Genomic DNA, 24,397 nt, shown 5'->3' on the forward strand with positions numbered 1-24,397 from the left:
TGGTATTAAAAAGTTACAGGATTAAAGAATGAAGTTATAGGGCATGCACTGATTGGAAACAAGGCAGTATGTCCACCCCAGACTTTTTGCAGGCACAAATAGTATGAAAACTGGATCACGTATAACATTCTTAATATCCCCACAGGCACAACTCAGCATGAATGCACAATATAAAAGGCACCTGGAGGAGTCATTTCACTGTTGCACAACTCTTTCTGAACACTATCCAGCTTGTACACTCTATTCATGTTGTATAGTTTTGCACTGCTCAGCTCTCCTGAAATACTGGCTATCTGATTGGTTACTGTAGCCTGATAGGTTAGTGGGAGGACTTGAACACCAATTTAAGTTAATGAAAAACTACTACTCCAAGGGCAGGCAGTACAAAAGGACAATTAAGTTTATCGGGGGCAAGCCTTTGTTGAAACTAATCTTCAGGTGAACCTACAGAAATGAAAATTGACATTCATAGTCACATTCTGCCTAAGGAGTGGCCTGATCTAAAACAGGTAATAGCTAGACTGGATATTTGGTACAAAAGCTCTAGGTACAAGTATTGCTTCCGATTGCTATGAATGTTTTCAGCTGAGCTTTATCTCTCATACTTCTGGGCTTTGAGAACTCCCTTCTGGGTATATTTTTTAGGTTGAACTCTTAAAGAAGAAGATGACTGATCTTAAGCTCCAAATGCTCCTGGCCCCCTAGCGTTTGCCAGAGGGCATTTTGACTATTCCATTAATTTGAATCCATTAAACAAAGATGTTCTGATAGTTGCTGGATAAAGCAGACAGAGTTCTATGTGTGTTGTTTTTTAAAAAAATTCTGACAGGAAAATGTCCCTTTTCTTTTTCAGCTTTTAATAAAAATATAAAGTTTTCAGCTGCATTGCTGTGAATCAAAACACAGTGGGTTTGGATAGTGTTCAGTGAGGTTGTCTACTCTCTCTCTCCCCCCCCCCATTTGTTTCAAGCCACATTTGCAGTGTTGCACTTTTGGAGAGGGGATGGGGATGTCTTCACACGCATGGCCTTTTTGGTTTCCCCAACCCTGGAAAAACAACAACCCAGAATTCTAATTAACTAAGTTGCCATCTGCACCTACATGATGGCTGTATCACAAACACAGACCCTGCTTGAGTATGAACAGAATGCAGCTTATGTTTTCTAGTCAGATTGAAGCTGGTTTGAGGGGGGGGGGATGCATCAAAGAAGAGTTTCTCAATAAACTACACGATCGGTACTGTGGCCGAAGTTATGTGTATGCAGCTTGTAAAACTAGCAGTGGGAACGCTCTGGATGCAGAGTAAGCTGTAATGTGAACATACCCCTTATTGGCATCTTTCTTCATCCACTGAAGGCATCATTGAGTTATTGGTATACGGTGCAATCCTAAGCATTTTTATTCAGAAGTGCTACCATTCAGTGGGACTTGTAAAGGGACCCCTGACCATTAGGTCCAGTCGTGGCCAACTCTGGGGTTGCGGCGCTCATCTCGCTTTATTGGCCAAGGGAGCCGGCGTACAGCATCCGGGTCATGTGGCCAGCATGGGACTCATAGGCTCAGTGGGACTTACTCCCTAGCAAATATATCTAGCATTGCAGCCAATGTATTTAAATGCATAGAGCTAGTTAATTTATCAGAATAAATCAAATATCATTATATTGGGTGATATCTAGTATTAGTCCTACTTGGAGTAAACCCATTGATATCACTGAAGTTAAATAGCTAAGCCCATTAATGTCAATTGGTCTAATCACAGTATGACTTAGACTGGATACCACTCATCATTAGAAAAAAACAAAAGTTTGCGAACTTGTGCTACTTGCATTGGGTTATTAAACAACCCAGTAACATACACAATGCTACAGGAAATGACATTTACCTGAGAGGGAGTAAACCTCACTGAACTCAACAAGACATACTTCTGAATGTCTTAGATGTATATAGTTGTGGTCCCCTATAAAATGTCCAGCCCACTAAGTTGACTCAGAAGGATACTATGGTCAATGGCATTAAAAGCAGCTGAGCGATCAAGGAAGAATAATAGAGATGTACTCCCCCTGTTCTTCTTCCAATCTATCAGTCAAACTATTTATTTCAAACTATCATTTGACTGTTTCTGGGGTCTATATCTGGTCTTTAGTTATTTTAGCAAAACTCAGAAGTTCACATTAAAACAATACTTTGATTGGGCACACTATGAACTAAGAGTTGGGTAACTCTTTTTACTAACATACCAACCTTATCTTAAACTGGTGCTAATCAGTGCATGAACACATCACTTACAAAAAGAACTTGATTCTGCAGAGGGGTGTTGCAGGGGATAGTCCATGCAAAGTACAGTTTGACATCAATGGAAAACAAAAATTGCAGGTTTTGTGCCAGGTTATTCATGCAGATACATTAAAGTTGCCTCTATGTGAATTAGTTATTGGCTATTTCAGAGTACCTTTTCAGTCTCTCATAATGAGACATTTCAAACCCAAGAATCTTTGAAATAAAAGAAAGCTGCCTTTCTTTCATCTGCAATCCCCAACCCCCGGATATTAGAAGAGTTTTAAGCCTCTCTGGGAGAATCAATGGACATTTCACTTGTGTATTTGAAGCTTTTCTCTGCTCTTTAAATATTAATAAAAGAAGGTGACCTTCACCCCTGCTTCTGAAGCACAGAGGCTGAAAGGGAGAATCAATATATGCCTACACTAATGATTAACTAATTACAGCTCAGCAGATCTAAAAAAAAAAAAAAAAATTACCACAAACCCAAGATTTTACTCCTGGTTTCATAATAAAGGCCTAGCATTAAATGCACACATACTCGGAAATAAGCCCCACTGAACTCAGTGGAACACAATTCCAAGTATCCTGCATTGTGCTGTAAAAGTCAATTTTGGTGGAATGGGAAGTAGATATTTTCTTAAATCCTAACAAAATTCATCCTGGTGGTAACCCAGTCCCATCTCATCTCCACTGCAGATATGGCACCACTATGGACATCATAGGACAAGCAGCTGTACAGTACTGTCCTGCACCATTCAACTACAGGACAGCTAACATTCTGTGTGCTTTAAAAATGGAACTGCCCCAATAAGAAAGAAATCCAGGGTGGCATAGCAGTTAGAATGTTGGGCTACTAGTACTGAGAGACCAGGGTTCAAATCTCCACTCAGCCATGAAGCACTCTGTATAACCTTGGGCTAGTCACTGTCCTTTTGTCCAACCTACTTCACAGGATTGTTGTGAAGATAAAATGAGGATGGGGAGAACTATGTATGCCACCTTGAGGTCCTGGGAGGAAAAGTGCAGATTTCCTGTCTTTTATGCCACCATGGGCTGCTTTTATCCAGAAATGAAAAGGCCCTCTGTCCTCTTGTGTCACCTTCTATACCAATAAAACAGGGTCAGTGGTTGTTGGTGCTTTTGACCCCAGCATTGGAGCAAAACATTGCAGCTCTTGTGCTGGTCATTACTGCACTCATTGTGCTAGAACCTTAACAAGTTAATTGCAGTAGGTTCCATTAGAACACAGTCCTAACCATGTGTCGTCAAAAGGAAGTACTACTGAATCCAATAGAAGTGGACTTTAGTCCCAAGTAGTCTAATGTTCAGCTAGTTCAGCACTCTATTTCTAATAGGGGCTGCCTGCCTCCTGGACTACATAAACAGAGCCTGAACACAACAGTTTTAAATGTGCAACCACTCTATTATTGACTTAACATTTGTTAAGTAGCTATATATTCGAAACTGGGCTCCATAGCTAAGAGAAATTTTTGGAAACTCCCAAAATAGCCCTACATCCCTATGGTCACAATTTGGCTCTAGTCAGAATAGTTCTTCACACGATATCCTTAACTCCTGTTTCCATGGCTATGGATTTAACCATATGTATACTTCTCCTCCTAGAGATATGGCTATGGTGGATGGATTCAGCTGGAGGAACACTGTGAGGTAAGCTGTGTTTCTGACCTATGTGACCCATGAATAAAAACTTATGTAGGAATATATATTAAAATTATGGAAAAATCTATATGAATAACCATAATAATAATAATAATAATAATAATAATAATAATAATAATAATAATTTATTTATACCCCGCCCATCTGGCTGGGCCTCCCCAGCCACTCTGGGCGGCTTCCATAGAAAACAGAAATACAGTAAAATATCACACGTTAAAAACTTCCCTGAACAGGGCTGCCTTAAGATGTCTTCTGAATGTTAGGTAGTTGTTTATCGCTTTGACATCTGCTGGAAGGGCGTTCCACAGGGCGGGTGCCACTACCGAGAAGGCCCTCTGCCTGGTTCCCTGTAGCTTTGCTTCTCGCAATGAGGGAACCGCCAGAAGGCCCTCGGCGCTGGACCTCAGCGTCCGGGCAGAATGATGGGGGTGGAGACGCTCCTTCAGGTATACTGGACCGAGGCCGTTTAGGGCTTTAAAGGTCAGCACCAACACTTTGAATTGTGCTCGGAAACATACTGGGAGCCAATGTAGGTCTTTCAAGACCGGTATTATATGGTCTCGGCGGCCGCCCCCAGTCACCCGTCTAGCTGCCGCATTCTGGATTAGTTGTAGTTTCCGAGTCACCTTCAAAGGTAGCTCCACGTAGAGCGCATTGCAGTAGTCCAAGCGGGAGATAACCAGAGCATGCACCACTCTGGTGAGACAGTCCACAGGCAGATAGGGTCTCAGCCTACGTACCAGATGGAGCTGGTAAACAGCTGCCCTGGACACAGATTTGACCTGTGCCTCCATGGACAGCTGTGAGTCCAAAATGACTCCCAGGCTGCGCACCTGGTCCTTCAGGGGCACAGTTACCCCATTCAGGACCAGGGAATCCTCCACACCTGCCTGTCTCCTGTCCCCCAAAAACAGTACTTCTGTCTTGTCAGGATTCAACCTCAATCTGTTAGCCGCCATCCCTACTGAATTAGTCCAAAGATTCATCAAATTCAGCTTCAGATTTTTCACAGTGGCTAGCCATATGCTTCCGGGAAGCCCACAAGCAACACATGATGGCAACAGCCTTCTACTGCTGATGCCCCTTCCAGTTGAGGTATTGAAAAATGATACTGATTCAGAACTTAACTAATATACTGATCCTCCATTATATTGACTACCCACCCTTTAAATCTAAACAAATATCTATCACCACATATTGTGACAATGAATCCTATGAATTAATTAGGTCCTGTATGGAGGTGTACCTTCTTTTGGCTGTCCTTTTTCAAATATAAATTTGAAAGCTCACTCTCACACACATAAGAAGAGCCTGTTGAATCAGGCAATGACCCATCTAGCCCTGCACCCCACAGTGGCCACCCAGATGCCTGTGTGAAACCTTCAAGTAGGACCTGAACACAAAAGCACTTTTCAGTAAGTAGCCATTAATAGCCTAATCCTCCATGAATTTATCTAATCCTCTTTTAAGGTCATCCAAATTGGTGGCCATCACTGCCTCCGGTGGAAGCAAGTTCCATAGTTTAACTATGAAGAGGTACTTTATTTTATCTGTCCTGAATCTTCCAACTCTATACTATTATTTTTGAGGTAAGGCAGTCAGAACAGGGCACAGTATTCCAAATGTGATTACAACATAGATTTGTATAATGGGATATCGGTGGTTTCCAAGCATGGAATTTGCCTTTTTCACAGCTGTTGCACACTGGGTCAACATCTTCATCAAGCCATCTACTATGACATCAATGCCTCGGTCATGGTCAGTGACCACCAGTTCACGAACACATGTTATCTTTCAAACTGTTTATATTGAGAAATATGTACAAATACCGTACACATTTACAAAACCAGGTGGTGTTATGGACACGAGCCACGTGGCACTTAGCAAACTGAATGGTGAAAATTGCAAGAACATGTTTGTCTACTTAATGTGCCTGAAAGACAGAAAATGTACATATACCTGAAGGGAAGGCACTTTGACCAACTAACTCTCATTCATGACATGTTAAGGTAAAGGTAAAGGTACCCCTGCCCGAGCGGGCCAGTCTTGACAGACTCTGGGGTTTGTGCGCCCATCTCACATCTATTGGCCGGGGGCCAGCGCTGTCCGGGGACACTTCCGGGTCACGTGGCCAGCGTGACAACGCTGCTCTGGCGAGCCAGAGCCGCACACGGAACGCCGTTTACCTTCCCGCTGGTAAGCGGTACCTATTTATCTACTTGCCCCCGGGGGTGCTTTCGAACTGCTAGGTGGGCAGGCGCTGGGACCGAGCAGCGGGAGCGCACCCCGCCGCGGGGATTCGAACCGCCGACCTTTCGATCGGCAAGCCCTAGGCGCTGAGGCTTTAGCCCACAGCGCCACCCGTTACCGTGCCTTATTTTAATGGAAGTCATGACATGAGCAATGACACCTTTCTGTACATGCAAACCCTTTCCTATACCTCAATTTATTCCATTCACAAAATATTTAATGGAGGTCCAGGTCCTGAACTCAGTCCAACCCATTTTAAATGAAATGAATCTGGCCTCAAGCAAGCTCATTAGCTTATTTCTGCTTCCCAGGAGTAGGTAATTACTTCAAGGCCATTCCTACACTGCCTGTAAACTGAAGCCTGCGGAGAGAAAATTCTGATTAAATAATATGTACAGAGAGGGGAAATCCCACAGCTCTTAGCTAAAAAGCAAAGGACTAAGGAGCAGTTAAAAACTCACATGGTTTTTAAATAACCCATGGTTATTTAGAGTTATTATATAGAGAAAAAGTGAAATTATGCCCTTTTCAGTTTGCCCCAAAAGTAACTGCGGAAAAAATAAGAACCATTGTATAGATCTGAACAAATACAATATCCCAAACTCTGGAAACCTTTTAAGAATTTTGCTTTCTTGACTTTTGCCCTCTGAATCTTTGTCTGAATCATTTTCTTCATGTCTCCATAACAACCACTGCCTAAAGCTCATTCCCTCTGAAAAGCAACTTTTAACAAGCTCAAGGATCACATCTCAAATTTGCCATCACCTCAGTAGAATGAAAAATTATTGTACATGACCTAAAAGCTGGCCTATATTTCTGCCTCTCTGGAAATCAGATACAGTTGTCTCATAATAATTTTGTAAGGTTAAACACCTGAAACAGCAGCTTTAAAAAATGTTATTTTTTATCATTTATACCTAAGATGCAGTGACAGCAATTTAGTGATCTCCATAACAATCAAGTGTTAAAAGAATGTACTGGATAAAGAACATACTGCTAATTAAATATACCTTGTCTGTTAATCATAATATTCAGCATTCATGAGGTAGATGCTGGAGAGTGAAGGTACAGTGTTAGAAGATGGCTGCTCCACCATGGAGGCTACATTTGCCCCACCCACCCCATAGTCAGAGAAAGGCTTTGGGGCTCACTCCTTGCATGAAGGTAGTGGTGCAAGGAGTCACACCACTGCAGTGGCCAATGGGGTGAGGGTGGTGGCTGCCTTTATAGGGGAAGCACCACCCTCAGATGGCTTTGACAGCAACTCGCCCTCCAACCCTGTAAGATAAAGGCATGTGGAGTTGTTGTTATCCGTCCCGTCCCCCCCATTCCTGTGCAATTTCTATGCCTGTTAGTGTTTATGGTGGAGGACACTTTGCTGCAGATATTTTTGCAGTCATTATTTTACACCAAACACATGTCTCATCATGAGTCTTCACTTCAGGGATATGAGGGCAAAGAGCTCTCACAACTGGTTTTGTGCACCCTAAACAAGCATACTGCTTTGGTACAGTGGAGGATGCTGTCCGCTCACCAGTGCTGAAGTGATCAGCCACCGGTCTGCTTGACTTCTGTACATGGAAGAGAAGGCACCAACTTGCCCTATTTCTCAGGCAACTGGCTCCCGTCCCTTCAGAAGGTGAGGCAGCTTAGAGCAGGGCTTCCAAGACTCTCAATCCTTGGGAAGGTTTACATTTTAGGTTTTCCATTTGATATATTACAGAGTTACTTTTTTTGGTTAAAGGTAATTTGAGTTACTAACTTTATTTATTTTTTTGGCTTGGTAAAGCCACCATAGGGTGCCTTGACCACATCATTTTTCATTCAGTAATTATTTCATTGGAATGCACTGCTATGTGGCGAGAGCTCAGGCTTACCACATCAAGGGAAGCTTGTTTTCCCTTAGGTAGCAAATACCATCTCCCATCACACAACATTAAAATGAAAAAAGAAAAACACACTTTGCTTCAGCTTTACTATATCATATATTATTTCCTCAAAACATTTTATGCAAAAAAACCCCAACAGGCATATATTGAGGTTCAGTTTCATCATCATCATCATCTGACTAAAATGGTATTTTCTTGTTTTTTGCTAGAATTTATGAAAGTCAATATCAATAGATGTTGGGAAACACTGTAATATAACCCACTGTTTATGTTATAAAACAAAGATTTAGCATCAAGAAAGGAAGCCTTAGATTAACTTTATGAAGAACTCAGAGTGGCAGTCGTAGCTTGCAATGGAAAACTAATTTTCTCTGGATCCATGTGTGTCGAATAATTAACTGCAAAGCCTCTGAGAATCAGCTCCAAATTAATTTTAACTACAGATCCAGCAAATAAATGCTTGTATTAAATATATCTGGGTCATGTGTGTTCATGCTGATGATAGAATGACTATGTGATTTAAGCCCACACCTTTTAATGAGGAAAGAGCTACCTCCGTCCATCTAATTGAACTAAGCAGATTTGTTTTCGTTCTGCATTGGGCTTGCTATAGTCTGCACATCACTAATGCAGATGGAGTGGGGGAGCCACTGTTTTTAATTAGGACATTGCTCATTGGAGATTCCATCTCATAGCATAACCCTTCAGGCCATTGGAAAGGCTATTATTTCTCTTGCTACAGTCGGCATTTATTTATGAGGGTTTAAAGGAGAACCCCTAGAGAAATTATAGTCTTTTTAGTATTGCTTCAGTACTGCAATGATTCCATATAACAATCTGCCAGCCAAAGAACCGCACAACTTACTGTGCATACCAAAAAAATATTCCCACTGATCATAACAAAATGAATCCCCATCATCTATTTTTATACAACAAGATGCTTGATTCCACCAGGTCATTTCCATCTTCTCTAAACCGTTTGGTGCCTGTTATGTAAAAGTCAACAGAGGACTCATATATCCATACTCTGTAGGAATATATGCTTAAGTTCTTCCCTCCTGGCACTTTGGAAAATAAATTCTTGAACTATATTTGCCAGAGGAATCAGATGGCGGCACTGTAATTATAGCTTGTGATATTTGGAGCAATTTTCTTGAATTGTGACACAGCTGCCAAGTCATTCCAGGAGCCTGCCAAAATATAGTCACAATGAAATTTGGGGGGTGGGGGTAGAATTGAGGTTTTAAAATATTTATCAGTTGTTATGAATGATGTATGAGGCTAGTAACATATTCAAGGTTTAAAATGTCCTTGGTCTCATGGCTTTATTAAGAACTTGCAAGAAACCCACTGGGTCAAAACACAAAGTTGAAGGTGCAGATTACTTTTTAGGCAGGCAGAATTGCTGTACTGTATTGCTTTCAACACCCGCTAAAACTTCTTTGTTTAAGGAAGCCTAACCGGACGTGAATTTGTAATGTGTAATACATAATGTGTAATTATAATACAGATATTTGGTTTGAAACTGCTGTTTTTATTTACATTTTGATAAAAAAATGTGTCAACTTGCTTTTAACATTTGATTTTATATTTATTTTTAATGGAGTATTTTATATTTTTTATGTAAACCTCTTAGATGTTTTTGTTGATTAAGAGCTATTAAGTTTTTTAAAATAAATATATTTAGTCCAAGAATAGCCGAAGTAGTATCGTCCATATGTTATGAACTACAATTTACAAACACGTGGCTTTGCTATATCTTTTCTTAAAGATTTTTTACATTATAAACCATTTTAAAATGTGTTTTAATAGTGTGTGGTTTTTTTAACAAATGAAGAGTCTAGGCTCCTTTGGGAAGGAGAGCAGGATATAAAATTAATAAATAAAAAACTTCTATCAGCCTCAACTTCAAGTGATGGGAGCTGTAGTCCAGCAACATCTGTAGGGTGTCAAATTGGCTACCCTGCATTTAGCTCACCCTTATTATCCATCACAATCATGGAAATTAAATACAGCATGGATTCCTGCCATATGGCCCCAGTTTTCTAGCATTACCTATGTGTCACAGTAAACTGCTGTTATGTTAAAAAGATCAGGTCAGCAAAAGGCGTTGGGTACTAGATTAATAAATAACAGACAGGAAATACATGAAAATATTCATTTAAAAGGAAATATAATAACATTTACCTTAATAACTGTTCCCCATTTTTTACAGAGGGAAGCCAAAATGATGAAAGATGGGAAACTTTTCAGAGTTATCCAAGAGAATTGTTGGGATCCAGAGGTTCGGATTAAGCAGATGAACCAATCAGGTACTATCAGTATGGATGTGTACTATGCAGACGTCCAGTATGGCAACAGTAGCTCTTAAAAGATGCTTTTGCAAAGCATTAACAATTGATTTTCAGAATATATATTGCATTTTTGTTGAGTAAGAAGAGCTAAAGCAGACTGCAAAATATATTACTACAGAAATGCACCGATAAATTTCCATCTACATTCAAACCTGGAAGCACCAAAGTAACAGTTCAAGTGTTCCTCTTGAAGACCCATTCACTTGTAGTGGGTTATTTTTCAAAAATATTCATTAATTGCCTCCCTCCAGGAAAACAAGTTCAAGTTTATTTCTAAAGTAGTTGATTGCTATGTGGTGAAGAAAACAATCCCAAAACTGTTCCCCCCCCCAGTAGTCCTCATTGCTCATAAACAAACTACTCTGGAATAGTTTGCTTATTTTTTAAAAAAATATTTAATGGCATTTATAAAACAACTTTTACTAATTTTGTTCTATAGGAGTCACTGTCCAGGCCCTTTCTACAGTTCCTGTCATGTTTAGTTACTGGGTAAGTCAAGTCAAGGAAAAGAACTACAGCATTTTTGTATCATAAAAATCAAGCAACCATGAACTCCACATGCAAAAAGGAAGGCATAAATCCTTCTGATTAATCAGATACTTTGCAATGACAGAAGGCTCAGGAGACTAAAGAATGTCAACAGATGTCATTGTACAGATGAGGTCTGATGGATTATAAATAATTGTGTATAAAGCTGAATATATTTGTCTTATTTCTCAGATATATTGATAATGGATGGAAGCTAATTATTAATAATATATCTGAATATTGCTCGTTATAACAAAATTAGTTGCTTTACTCTAATACTAAAGCTTAACTTTAATTTTAAAATTGGCTTCTCCCAACCTACATGATTGTGAATAAATTCTTAGAGCCAGATGGGCAATGTGTCCAGTGAGGGCTCAGAAACCAGAACTAGTCTGGATGAAGCTTCTAGGTGATAGAATGGAATTTAGCATTTGCCATTCAGGTTCCATTTTTGTTCTACTTGTGCATCAGAGGCATCAAAGAGCAACACTAACAACGCAGGCATCTGCTCCAGTTATGGTGGTGGCTAAAGAGCTTTTGTATTTGGCGCTACATCTAGTGGAAAATCACATCCAGAGTTTCAACCCATGACCTCCTGCACTGAAAAGGGGTGGGGTCCATCAAATATATATATTGCTACCCCAGCAGGACTTTAACTAATTAGCAGTATCTGTGTGTATAAGGAGTTGAATTCCTGTCTGTAGGGAAGGATCTCATTTTCTGGATGATTGCTGTGTGTTACACAACAGTAGCAGTTGCAAAGAATTTTGTAGTATCTGTGTGTTTTCCAGGTTGTACTTTGTGTGTATGGTGCATTAGGTTGTTTTCATGGATTGGTGCCTCAGCAAAGGAAAAGTAGACCATCTCTAGTGTTTGTGCTCCTTTTTTCTTCTTAATTGTCCTGCTAAGAGACCATAGGTTCCTAGCTAAGCTATCCTATTTAGTTGTTCTGTGAAGCAAAGGGACTTAAATTCTAGATAAAAAAATTCCTTCCAGTAGCACCTTAAAGACCAACTAAGTTAGTTCTTGGTATGAGCTTTCATGTGCATGCACACTTCTTCAGATACACTGAAACAGAAGTTGCCAGATCCTTCTATATAGTGAGAAGGTGGGGAGGGGTGTTACTCAGATTTATGTCCGTTTATTCTTTGGCGTAAGGTTTGGCCTGTTTGTCCAATATAGAGAGCTGAAGGACACTGTTGGCATTTGATGGCATACACAATGTTAGACGATGAGCAGTTAAATAGTCCCGAGATGGTATGTGTGATGTTGTTGGGGCCAGTAATGGTGTTGTCCGGGTGTATGTGGCAGCAAAGTTGGCATCTGGGTTTATTGCAGGCTCTGGTGCCAGTGTCTGTGTTAAGTCTGGTTGTAGTATTATTGTGGGTTAGGAGTTGTTTAAGATTGGGTGGCTGTCTGTAGGCAATGAAAGGTCTTCCTCCCAGAGCTTGAGAAAGAGAACTGTCATTGTCCAGGAGAGGTTGTAGATCTCTGATGATGCATTGTACTGTTTTAACTTGGGAGCTGTATGTGATGACTAGAGGTGTTCTGTTATTTTCTTTTTTGGGTCTGTCTTGCAGCAAGTTCTCTCTGGGTATCAGTCTGGCTCTCTATATTGTCCTTCAGCTCTCTATATTGGACAAACAGGCCAAACCTTACGCCAAAGAATAAACGGACATAAATCTGACATCAAGAATCACAAAACAGAGAAACCAGTAGGAGAACACTTCAATCTCCCAGGACATTCTATACAAGATCTCAAAGTAGCTGTTTTACTACAAAGGAATTTCAGAAATAGACTGGAAAGAGAAGCTGCTGAATTACAACTCATTACCAAACTTAAAACCATGGAAAGACCTGGGCTGAACAAAGACATTGGATTCTTATCTCACTATACATGACTAAACCATTTCTCACCTTCTCACCCCTTGCCTTTTCCTGTAAGACCTATTACAGTCGTTAAGAGTCGTCAACGGGCTCTCTCAGTTATCTGCCTATCTCCCATTCCCACCACCCTTCTGAGTAACACCCCTCCCCACCTTCTCACTATATAGAAGGATCTGGCAACTTCTGTTTCAGTGTATCTGAAGAAGTGTGCATGCACACGAAAGCTCATACCAAGAACTAACTTAGTTGGTCTTTAAGGTGCTACTGGAAGGAATTTTTTTATTTTGCCTATGGCAGACCAACACGGCTACCTATCTACTATTAAATTCTAGAGTTCTGCATATGCACTGTTCTTTGAGACTCCACCTAAAGGTTATTTACACAACCAACTTTTGTTTCTCTCCCGATTTGAAAACCACATGTTAATTCTTTCTTCCTTTAATGATTCTTACCAGGCCAAACCAAAGGATACTCTAGACCTGTGCCAATTTTTAAATAATGACTTAGCCACTACTGTGAAGAAGTTCCCAAAGAGGTTTATTGGCCTTGGCACCCTCCCCATGCAAGCTCCAGACTTGGCTGTGAAGGAATTGCATCGTTGTGTGAAAGAGCTTGGATTTCCTGGTGTGCAGATAGGATCTCATATCAACAATTGGAACCTGAATGCCCCAGAACTCTTTCCAGTCTATGCTGTGAGTAGACATTCCCTTGTTTATATTATTATTAATTATTATTATTATTATTATTATTAGTAGTAGTAGTAGTAGTAGCAGTAAAATTTATTATTTATACCCCATCCATCCGGCTGGGTTTCCCCAGCCACCCTGGGCAGCTACCAACAGATTAAAAACAGAATAAAACATCAAACATTTAAAACTTCCCTAAAGGAGATGTGGAAGTCTAGATGAGCTGTAAACGACAGATATCATCTTATCTTTCACCGAGGAAGAAGGGAAGCATTTAGGAATGGGCTCTTAAATGAAGATAGTAGCAGTGTCTCACGTTTGTTGAAGCTTAGAGTGATTGGAGTTCTAAAAATGATAACCAGCACAGTGCTGTGAATTGAACCTGGAAGACAACAGGGACCCAGTGCAGATGCTGGTGGACCTGTATATGTAGATGCTATGAACTTGGTAGTTCCTGTACATGTAAATGCTGTGTACCCTTACATACCAACTTAATCAGGAGACAGGTATGGAAGTCCATGCCATGATTCTGAATCATGAACAAGGGTTACTCCCATATAAAATTCTTAATGCTACTAATAATAACAATGAATCATTCATTTTGCACTTAAAATAATTGAAGTGCTTCATGTGGGATGTAAACACAGGAGCAGTCAATAACAACATTCCTAGAGTGTACATGTTAGAACATGGGGAGGGATGTCTGTCCAGCAAGCAGGTAAACTTCCTGGGGACGGACTTCCTCCGCATGTGACCAGAGGTGGGTGTGGCCTCACCTGTGCAGGTAATGACAAAAGCACAGGGCAGGCAGCCACTCTCTCTGCCATTTTCCTTCGATGAGGAAACATCTAAAGATGCTCTCTTGGCTCCCAGCCAAGAGAGGAGATAAGGACTATCTTGCTACAAGATAGATTCTGAATGTATGTAACCTTTTTAAGCTGTCTGCCTTCTGGGATCATATTGTGAACAGAACGTGAGTAAACTCTTTTATACTTTTATAAAGACTGTGTCGTGTCTTGTATTTTAAGAGGGAACAAAAGGGGAAATTACCAGAGTAATTATTATAGAGGTTCTAGCGAACCTGTGCACACGTTACCGTTGCAAACTTAAAGGGGAATGTCTATAAACTCTGCTGATATATTGGGAACTTGTTAGCACAAGTTGGATAAGGATATAATTAGTCAATATATCCTCTCCTGCACCCCAGAACATTACCACACTTCACACAGAATTTTAAAAAGGGCCTGTACCTACCTAAAGGGTCACAATATAAATGAAGACAAGATGGAAATTAATAAGAAAAGGAAAAGGGGGATAGTACATGTATGTACATCTAAATGCTGCAAGTGGACCCAGGCACTGGCTGATGGAGATTCCAGCTCATTGGAGAAGCCCATTAACTGACTTATAGATCCTCCTAAGACTAGCAATTATTTGTTATATTTTTATCACAACCTTCCTCCAAGGAGCTCAGGAAACAGTATATCTCTTTCTACCCCACCCCAGCACCATTTCATATCTTCACAATAACCCGGTGAGGGAGGTTGGGCTGAAACATGGCTGTGCTTTCTGTCCTCAGTCCACGAAAGCATGAGTGAGGAATTTCATGTGAGCAGCTGAGACTGAATTCTTTAGTTGAGATTCCTGCATTGCAAAGGGTTTGACCTGATGACCATAGGATCCCTTCCATTTCTACAATTATAAGATTCTATGATTATTGCTCTTAGATGTTTTACTCTTGTGTTATAAAAATACCAGACTCTTACGTTTAAACATTGGCAATTGTATTACTTGAAATGTCATATTTTTGGTCAACTTTTTAATAAACTCTTCCCTACTGCCTCTAATTTTAAGGCTGCTGAACAATTAAACTGCTGCCTCTTTGTGCATCCCTGGGACATGCAGACAGATGGAAGGATGTCTAAATACTGGCTTCCCTGGCTCGTAGGTCAGTAGCACTTACAATTCTTAAAAGACATTCATTCATTTTGTTTGTGAGTAACAGCAATGAGCCAATTTGGCATAGTAGTCAGGGTGTCAGACCCAAGTTCAAATTCTTACTCAACCTGAAACTCCCTGCGTGACATTTGGCTATTCGCCATCTCCCAGCCCAACCTATCTCACAGGGGGTTTTTATAGGGATAAAATGGAGATGGGGAAAAGTGGGCTATAAATGAAATAATGCCAGGAGACACAGCTGAAAATGTACAAGGAAGATTTGCACAACTTTTCTTACAGTTCCTTAAATCCATTCACATCCATGAAGTTTGCATCAAGGGGCTTTAATCAGGATGCCGTTGATTGTTCTAAGTTCCCTAATAGGCAGTCCTCTTAAAATGGCTTTAACTAATCACCTTGAGAAGTACTGAAATGGGGATGTATAAATTTCCACATATGCCTCTAGGTGGTGGCAAATTGTGGCAATTTACACCCCCACACCCACCATTATGAGATAACTGAAGCATAGATTGTGCATTATCCTTGAATAAGTATGTTACCACCTTGGATGCTACTTGGAAGCATGAAATGAAGGTGCATAAATCACTTTTGCTTTCCTTTTTTCCCATCAGAAGTCACAAAAGACATTGCAGATAGGAATAAGCTTCTTTTAATTTACACATGATAGAAAATTGTTAGCTTTGTCAGATCTCAAGATTCAATCTCAATAAGACTGTGATCTCAAACTCCCCCCCCCCTTTTACTCCACATGGGTCTTCAACATTTTTTTCTATTTAAGCCCACATGGAGCCAAATGTCTCCTGGCACATCTTAGGATACTCCTAATGTTCTGAATGTCTTTACAGAAGCAGAAGCATATCTGCTTCTCCCATAGCTCTTTGTTTATAGTACATTGTTCATTCTCCCTCAAATGAAAATGAAATTTCGTTTCAATAATAAAAGTAGCGATGAGAAGATCAGCTATTTTTAAACTGAATTGTCATCTTTCTTTCTTTCTTCCGTGGGGAGTATTTGCAACCAGCCAGTCACTGATATGATAATCTGTACTTCCTGTGGGTGAAGGTAGTCAATACAGGGCTTGATTCCAACTTCCAGGGCCAGTGATCTGCTGGAAAAAGAAGATCACAGGCAGAAAATGAAGGGAGGTAGAAAGGGGAATGAGTGAGAGTTGAGAGAGCAGTTGCTGAGCCACCTGTGGCCTGGCCTGCCTGCTCGATTGCTTTTTAAATTTTTAAAAAGCATATTGTCCATTCACTCTTTCTTATGGGCAACCTTATTCCCATTAATTGGAAGAGAGACATATATATATATGGCACAGCACTCCGGCCATTAGGGAAGATTCAGGGAAGGAAAGATCATTGGTTGTAACCACTGAAGATGGAAGCAGAGGACTATAACCCCAGGTACCAAGGTTCCCTAAAGGTGCTGATAAAACTTCTTCTCTCAAGCTAGTTGGGAATTATTTCCACTTTTTATAAATGAAAAAAGATTTGTATTGTTACTCTTGAGGATATGGCAATGTGTATGTAAACAGGCTAAGTGCTGTACTTGTAACAAAACCTTGTCAGGAAAATGTTGCTACCTTTTAACTTGCTTGATTATTACTGGCACTGAGCAGTGCACCATAGCTGCACCTATTAATTTGTTTTTATTTTAAGTACCTAGCGGTGAAATATCAGCATTGCACAGTATTACAACATCAACCCAAGTTGAGAGAGATGAATAGGCAAGGGGAGGGGAGGAAGTCAATGAAGCATGCAGATTTCTGTTTCCCATATAGATTTTTTAAAAAATTGAATTTATATACCACCCTTCACCTGAGGATCACAGAGTGGTTTACAGTATAAAAACAGAAAAATGCATACATATGTTGTGTAAACTCATCATATGCATTCATACAACAATGTATTATCTAATTATCTCAAGGGGCAACAAAGCACCATTCCTCTGTATAGTAGAAACTCTACATGGTCACCACCATCATTAGAACGACTCACACCCATATGGAGCAGGCAAGCCTTCCCCAACCTCGTGCCCTCCAGATATTTTGAACTACAACTCCCATCATCTCTATGCTGAGTGGGTCTCATGAGAGTTGGGAATCCAATATCTGAAGAACAGAAAGGAAATACTGGAGTAGACTTTCATATGGGAAGGTTCCGCATCTGTCACACTGCACATTCTTGGAAGTGACTTGCTCTGGTGCAATGTGGGTTCATTATCAATGTGATAGGAGACCCTATCAAATTACAGCTGTCATGTTGTTTCCAACTAAGTTTTAGCCAGAATAGACTCACTGGGTGGGATTCAACTAATGAGGCCCATCAGCATAAGCCCTTTGTAAGGACTTCCACTTGCACAATTGGGTTCTTCCCTTTTCCTCCCCAATGTCCCCTGAAATTGGCTTGGGGTGTGTGTTGGAGAACCCTTAGAACAGCAGGTGAGGAGAGAAGAGGAGAGGAGAGAAGAGGGGGATTGCTCCATCTGGCAAGCCAAATGCTGATTGAACAATAAGAAGAGCATGGTGTTGAATTCCTCCTTTGAACTTAAATTAGTCACGCCCATCAGTTTCAATAGATCTACTTTGAGCGTGACTAACATACTTAGACAAGTATTCCCCTGAACTGTAACTTTCTGATCTAATTGTTTTAATTGCCCTTTTAACTTTTTTAATTGTTGTGCTTTTAGCAGGCTTTTTATTGTGTATTTAACTACAGTACGTGTGACAATTTTATAATGGATGTAATACTTATCAATCACTTGATAAGGCATGTAAGCTGTATATAAATTAAAAGAAACAACAATAACAATGTAGGGGTGTCTTGTGGCCCCTAATCTGTGTTTCTGATTCACATCTCTCAGGAACATCTATGTGACATGACACCATCACACTCATTTTCCTGGCAAGTAGCTGCTAATAAAGTGGAAAGGGAGCAAGGAAACTCTTTGTGTGATCATGTTATAGAATATGTCATCTTTTCTTAGGTGTTACTGGTAAAATATGAATCAGGGACCTGGTAAAGTCAAGTTGGAGTAATTGTGATAACTTTTTTTTACAAAACTATTATGCATAGGAGTACTGTAGAAATAATTAATAACTCTTTCTTGCTATTAGGAATGCCCTCGGAAACAACCACCGCTATTTGCTCCATGATTATGGGAGGGGTATTTGAATTGTTTCCCAAACTAAGAGTTTGCTTTGCCCATGGAGGTAAGTATCTGAGAGCAGGAAGGCTGGAGGACACACAGAAATCATCAGTATACAACTCTTTGCCCCAACACACACTAGTCATGGGGTGGTAATTCAACACTAGCCCTACTCAGTCAGCCCATTTAAGCTATTGGGCATTACACACTTAGGTTCATTCAGCTGGGGATGGCTAAGGCATGGTAGAGGCAAGGGCAGCACTCCAGGTACAGAGCCAGATTAGATCTTTCAAGGTCAATATCAGGAAATAGCTGTTAGGAATGTGGATGGGGAGGCAGGGATCACTGCATGTGCATTCCATATGCAGAAAGTCCCAGATTCAATCCCCAACTTGAATATATCAGCAATGTCTATATCATTTCACAGTGTTTAATGGTACTCCTAGATATATTCATTCAGGCAAAGTAATTTACAACACATATTTCTTTTTAGGTGGCTCTTTCCCTTATACAGTGGGGCGCATTTCCCATGGATTCAATGTGCGGCCTGACTTGTGTGCAGTAGATAATAACATTGATCCAAAGAAATACCTTGGTTCATTCTACACAGATTCACTTGTTCATGATGAATGTGCACTGAAGATGCTAACAGATGTAATAGGAAAGGTGAGTAAGATGATATTTAGCCAAAGACTGCAAGTAAGCTCTCTCTCCTGACTCTTTCGCACTCCTATTGGTGCAAATGGGAATTTCCTTCCTAATGCAAATGACGGGGGGGGGAGGCAAAGAATTAAAGCCTCTCTTTCTCCATCATACATCAGATGAGAAGACAAATACTTGCCATGACATGGAAGCAAAGGGATGGGGCCACCTTTCCTAGGTGCTAAACATTCCTTCTCTCTTGCCTTCCTTTCTCCTGGGTGGTAAATGGAAAGGAAGAGACAGAAGCCAAGGCATGCCTCTACCCTTTGGCACACCCTTAGATTGACCCTTCCTTTGCCCAGGAAATAGGAGAAGAATAAGCAGCAAAAAGACTGGCGAGACAGGGGTTACCCGGGAAGAGAATAAAAACTCATCTTCTTGGTATACTTGAAATTATTACGTATTGCCCATCTTCCTTCAGGGACAGTAATAAATATCTGAGAAGGGTCAAATTGAGACACACAAATAATGAAGGAAGTACATTCACCCTCTCTCTAACATGCCCCAGTCTTTTAACTACTCCGCTTTCCAGGTTGGAAGGTGGATTAGAAGGAAGATTCAGCATTAGGACATGCTAGAGAGAAAATGGTGGCATTTTGCTGGTGCTTTTCAAGGTTGCCCTTCCTATTCTCCTCCCTAATTCAGAGATCACAAAGATGAGAAGTGATACTTGAACATGCCAGCAGTCCACTTGATCTAGATCCTGGCCTTTGGACCTGTTCTGTCCTTATTCAGCAATAAAAACCTAGTTGTTGATACTTAATAAATGCATTTGATTGATCCAGTTCCTCCTTTTTTACTTGCTGAGTATTTTACCAGCAAACAATGCTAAAAATAAAACACATCAACAATGATATTAACAAAAGCTGATACAACATGGATTAAGCTAGCTCTTTAACTGTGGCTAAGTATTGCTTAAGCGCTAGGCTTTTTGGAGATTTGACACTGTCTGACTTTTATACAGTCAGGTAGGAGATGCTGAGGCACCGCTAATCACACTCCAATAAATTGTATCTGAATTCTTTTAATTTTGAAGGTTATTTTAATATTCAAGAGCTTTGTGAGTCTTTTCCCCAGTGGAATCAGTGCAACGTTCAGAAAATCTCCAGACACCATGGACTGTCTTGTAAAATTTTCCACATTTACTTCTATCTCTCAGTGATGAATTTATACAGCTAACTGGAATGAATGTTGAAGATACCTTCAACATTCAGTATCTGAGCACACAATCAAAACTTATGCAGGCCACTGCAAAGAAAGACATCATCAGCTGTCCTGAGCATACCCAGCCCAAGGAGGACGAATGGCTGGGAGTTTAATTCTTTACTGACAAAGCATGAACTTCTAGTAGCTCCACAGGTGCACCAAATATGCATATACACACTTCTGGTGGCTAAGCAGCTGGAGCCCCTCCCTGAGCTTATGCTCCAGACTGGATGGAGTCGTGGGTGGCCAGCCCTTAACCCCAAACTTCAGTACCCTCCTCCAACAGCACAAGGGCAAACAACCTGTGACTCCTTCAACACAGGAGTTGTCACTGTGCCTGTCTCCTCACGCCCCTCCTGGTCCTGGGAGACAGCAGGGGAGGGGACCGAGGAGATTCTGAAAGCTCCCTCCCTTCAAGCACCATTTCTCCCTCAGCTTCTGGTACATTCTGTCCTTCCTCCCTTGCTCCTGTCTCAGGGGAGGCACAAAACTCATATATCACTACCCATTTCCTTTGGCTCCGCCATCTCTTCCACCCATGCCTGTATCTGCAACCCTCCTGCCAACCCAGCAGTTTGAAAGCATCCCAGTGCAAGTAGATAAATAGGTACCTATGCAACCGTAGGGTGGTATTCAGGAAGGCCATATTGACCTATCAGCTCAAGCAGAGGGCCTGGTAAGATATGGCAGGGCAGCACCATTATGTATAAAGCAGGGCCAAGTGAAGGTAATGTTTTACATCAAAAATAGTGCGCAGCTAAGGGGAAATGAATTCCCTCCAGCCAGTTTGTGCAGACACCCATGTCACATTTATCCAGGTATGGGGACTGGCACCTCATTTGTTACCCTCACCCCCCAAAAAGGCACTGCTTACCCCCATGCATTTTGGCCCCATGCTGGATATGATATCAGACTACGAGAAAAGTGGCTGTGCAACAGACTGTGGAGACCTAAGTTACACATTCTCTTCCTTTGACCCAACAGGGTGTAATTTGTTTCTCTATTGACCTTCACTGAACTCTTTTAGCAACCATGTAAGGCAATGACTTTTGAAAGTAACAATATTTTCCAGCACCCTGTTTGCTCTGATACCTATTTCTAGAACATCAGCAGACTCAGCTGGTGGATTTGTTATTCTGAGCATTAAGGTATACATTATGATATATGTTACCATAAAACACAGTTACAAGCTTAGAATCATAAAAGAAAGAGCATCTAAAGTCCCTAAGGGCATGTACTTTACATATACTTTACATAACAGACTTTTTTACTTTATACTGTACATGGTTGAGGAGTCACAAGGCTGTATAAAGTAGACACATGTAAGAGATCTTGGCCAATCACAGATTTCCAGAACCTTTGCGCCCAATATTTCCTTTGTCATCTATGGCATCCATCTCTTCCTTCATGCTTTACAATAGCTTCCAAAAGACACAAGGCAGATTGCAGTGGGCCTGTGCTTTGACATAACTGTGTTAAGATTGAAGTGTTTCTTTCAGAAACCCCATGGTGACACCTGCTGGAGACATTTGGCAGAGGGGAAAATATTTTTGTACACAGCCTCCAGAATTTCCTCCAGAATCAACGCTTTGGGCATTTGTTCTGATATCAGTGACTGTGTTGTTTGATTGTTTTTTTCCTAAGATGTGTTTATAACATATGTCTGTCTTCCTTTCTCCAAGGAACTCAAAATAAATAAGGAAATCTCATTTTCTTAACCCTGTGAGGCAGGTTAGGCTCAGTGGCGGTACCTGGAGCACCACAGAGACAACTGAACACTGAGTAACTGTGATCTCTAAAATAAGCAGGGTTTGTTTTATTTAAGTGTCAGTTTGTATTCATTTCTCAGTAAGAAGGAAACAAATGGCTATGGCGTGATGGATCACTCCATACACCTTCCTCTTTTGTCATAACTTTACTTTTCCCTCCCTCTACTTTAACCCAGGACATAATTTATGAATGATCCAAAATGATCACAGAAGCTACAGTACCTCAGAACCTCCAGCTTTCTCTACCCATAACAATGGAAGCAATTTGCACAGGAAGAACAGCCTTTCTATGGAGAAGGAAGGAAAGGGGTTGCCTTCTTTAAATACCAAATCTTGCTTTCTTCCTCATTAATCATCCATTCAGTAACAGCATATGTTAAAGCAATCACATATACTATATCCACTTACTCGGGAGTGCACCTCATTGCACTGTTTCTCCTACAACAAAAACACTTACCCTCTGAGGTAAATAGTACAATCTTGTACAATTCTCAACTTCCTAGCGTCTTTTACTGGCCAGCAATTTGCACACACAGAAAAACCAAAGAGTTTTAAGATATAATAATCAAAATGTGCCTCACTTATATATAGGGGAAAAAATAATGCTCCCCATAGGACACTCTTAAGTTGGAAAATGTGCACCTATTAAATCAAGGACAAATAACTTTTGGCCCCCAAGTCATTGTTGGATTCCAACTCCTGTCAGCCCCATCTAGCATGATCAGTGGTCACAGGTAGTGGAAGCTGAAGTCTAATAATGCCTGGAGAACTACAGGTTTTCCTTCCCTGAATTAGCTGCTAATAATGCTATCCACCTGCTTATTTCTGTTTTCAGGACAAAGTGATGCTGGGAACAGATTATCCATTTCCACTGGGAGAACATGAACCTGGAAAACTTATTGAATCCATGGAGGAGTTTGATGATGAACTAAAGGTATTATTACATTTTTAAAAAAATATTTCCATCAGTCCCAGCCATCACAACTTCACTGGCTGGGACTGATGGGAATTGTAGTCCAAATCAGAGCGGGGTTTGTAGTTCAAGAGGGAAAGAGTTGCTTACCTTGTGCCCAGCAGGATTAACAGATTTCTAAGTCTTCTGGCATGAAGGGCGAAATCCCTTTCACTGCTTGTGGGAGTTTGCAAAGCCCTGTGAAAAATGAGGAGCTGATCCCTTTCTTGAGTCCTCTGCATATGCTGAGAGATTCCTGAGAAGAGACAACCACCAATAATGGTTGGCTACTACTGTCCCTGGCTGCTTATTATATTTCATAATTCAAATTCATTTTTATACAAGAAGCCACTGGACATTTGTTTGGAAAGAATCCTGGTGCAGATATATTAATTTCTTTTCAAGCCATTACTGTATTTGTATCCAAAACATTTGTTAAGACTCTCAAAAGCCTCCTTACTTTTTCTTGCAGGACAAGCTCAAGTTTGGCAATGCTCTTGAATTCTTGAATCTTGACAGAAAGCAGTTTGAATAACCTCAGAACTATAAACATTTGTTGCAGTGTTGGGTCTTTATGTATAATTATGTATCTACATCCTTATGTGTATGCACCCCCATGAAAATTCAAATAAAAGTATGTATAATATTTATGGTTTACATCTGGAAGCTTCATGCACCTTCATGCAAGCTGTATGCATTCTCAGCCTTCCAACTGTGTAGATCTGGCAGATTCCCTTGTTATCTACAGAATCAATTGTTTGTTATAGTTTTTGATGTTTTGGGGACTTTCTATAGCAGCATTCAAAATGGCCAGATGTGAATTTCAGGAAACATCTCCTCACATGGAACTGCAGTACAACAATTGTGGCTCTTGAGCTGTGCTTAAGAGCACAGTTCATGTAGGAATGCTCATGAAAGTACAAGGTGCTAGATGTATTTATAGTAACAGAAGTCTCCCTACTTGGCCTCACTTGGGAGCTGAAGTGGAGAAATGCATTCAGCTAAGCTCCTCAGCAAAGATATAGTATAGAAAGGACCACATTTGAAGAACTGTTAAACATTCTCCTTCAACTATATGAAGAAAGGCTACATTTGTTCTATTCATATG

The 24,397-nt window shown here is 40.6% G+C and overlaps 1 protein-coding gene across 1 annotated transcript; it reads left to right on the forward strand.

The window, feature by feature from the left end:
* Window positions 1-384: 384 nt before the first annotated feature.
* ACMSD (aminocarboxymuconate semialdehyde decarboxylase) lies at window positions 385-23,935 on the forward strand. Its single transcript, XM_082199351.1, has 10 exons — window positions 385-509; window positions 3,904-3,948; window positions 10,315-10,411; window positions 10,893-10,942; window positions 13,324-13,560; window positions 15,409-15,502; window positions 18,629-18,724; window positions 19,154-19,326; window positions 23,173-23,271; window positions 23,762-23,935. Exons 1-10 carry the CDS (start codon window positions 453-455, stop codon window positions 23,822-23,824), a joined length of 1,011 nt encoding a protein of 336 aa, XP_082055477.1. The 5' UTR covers window positions 385-452; the 3' UTR covers window positions 23,825-23,935.
* Window positions 23,936-24,397: the final 462 nt, after the last annotated feature.

The sequence above is a fragment of the Podarcis vaucheri genome, assembly GCF_965113315.1.
Source record: "Podarcis vaucheri genome assembly, chromosome: 1".
In the NCBI taxonomy this organism is placed as follows: Eukaryota; Metazoa; Chordata; class Lepidosauria; order Squamata; family Lacertidae; genus Podarcis; species Podarcis vaucheri.

Bases quoted from the DNA above. Each gene is read 5' to 3' on its own strand.
- ACMSD (XM_082199351.1), top strand. From the start codon at position 453: ATGAAAATTGACATTCATAGTCACATTCTGCCTAAGGAGTGGCCTGAT. The intron at 510-3,903 runs GTAATAGCTAGA...TTCTCCTCCTAG, and splicing joins AGTGGCCTGATCTAAAACAG to AGATATGGCTATGGTGGATG. The intron at 10,412-10,892 runs GTACTATCAGTA...TTTGTTCTATAG, and splicing joins TAAGCAGATGAACCAATCAG to GAGTCACTGTCCAGGCCCTT.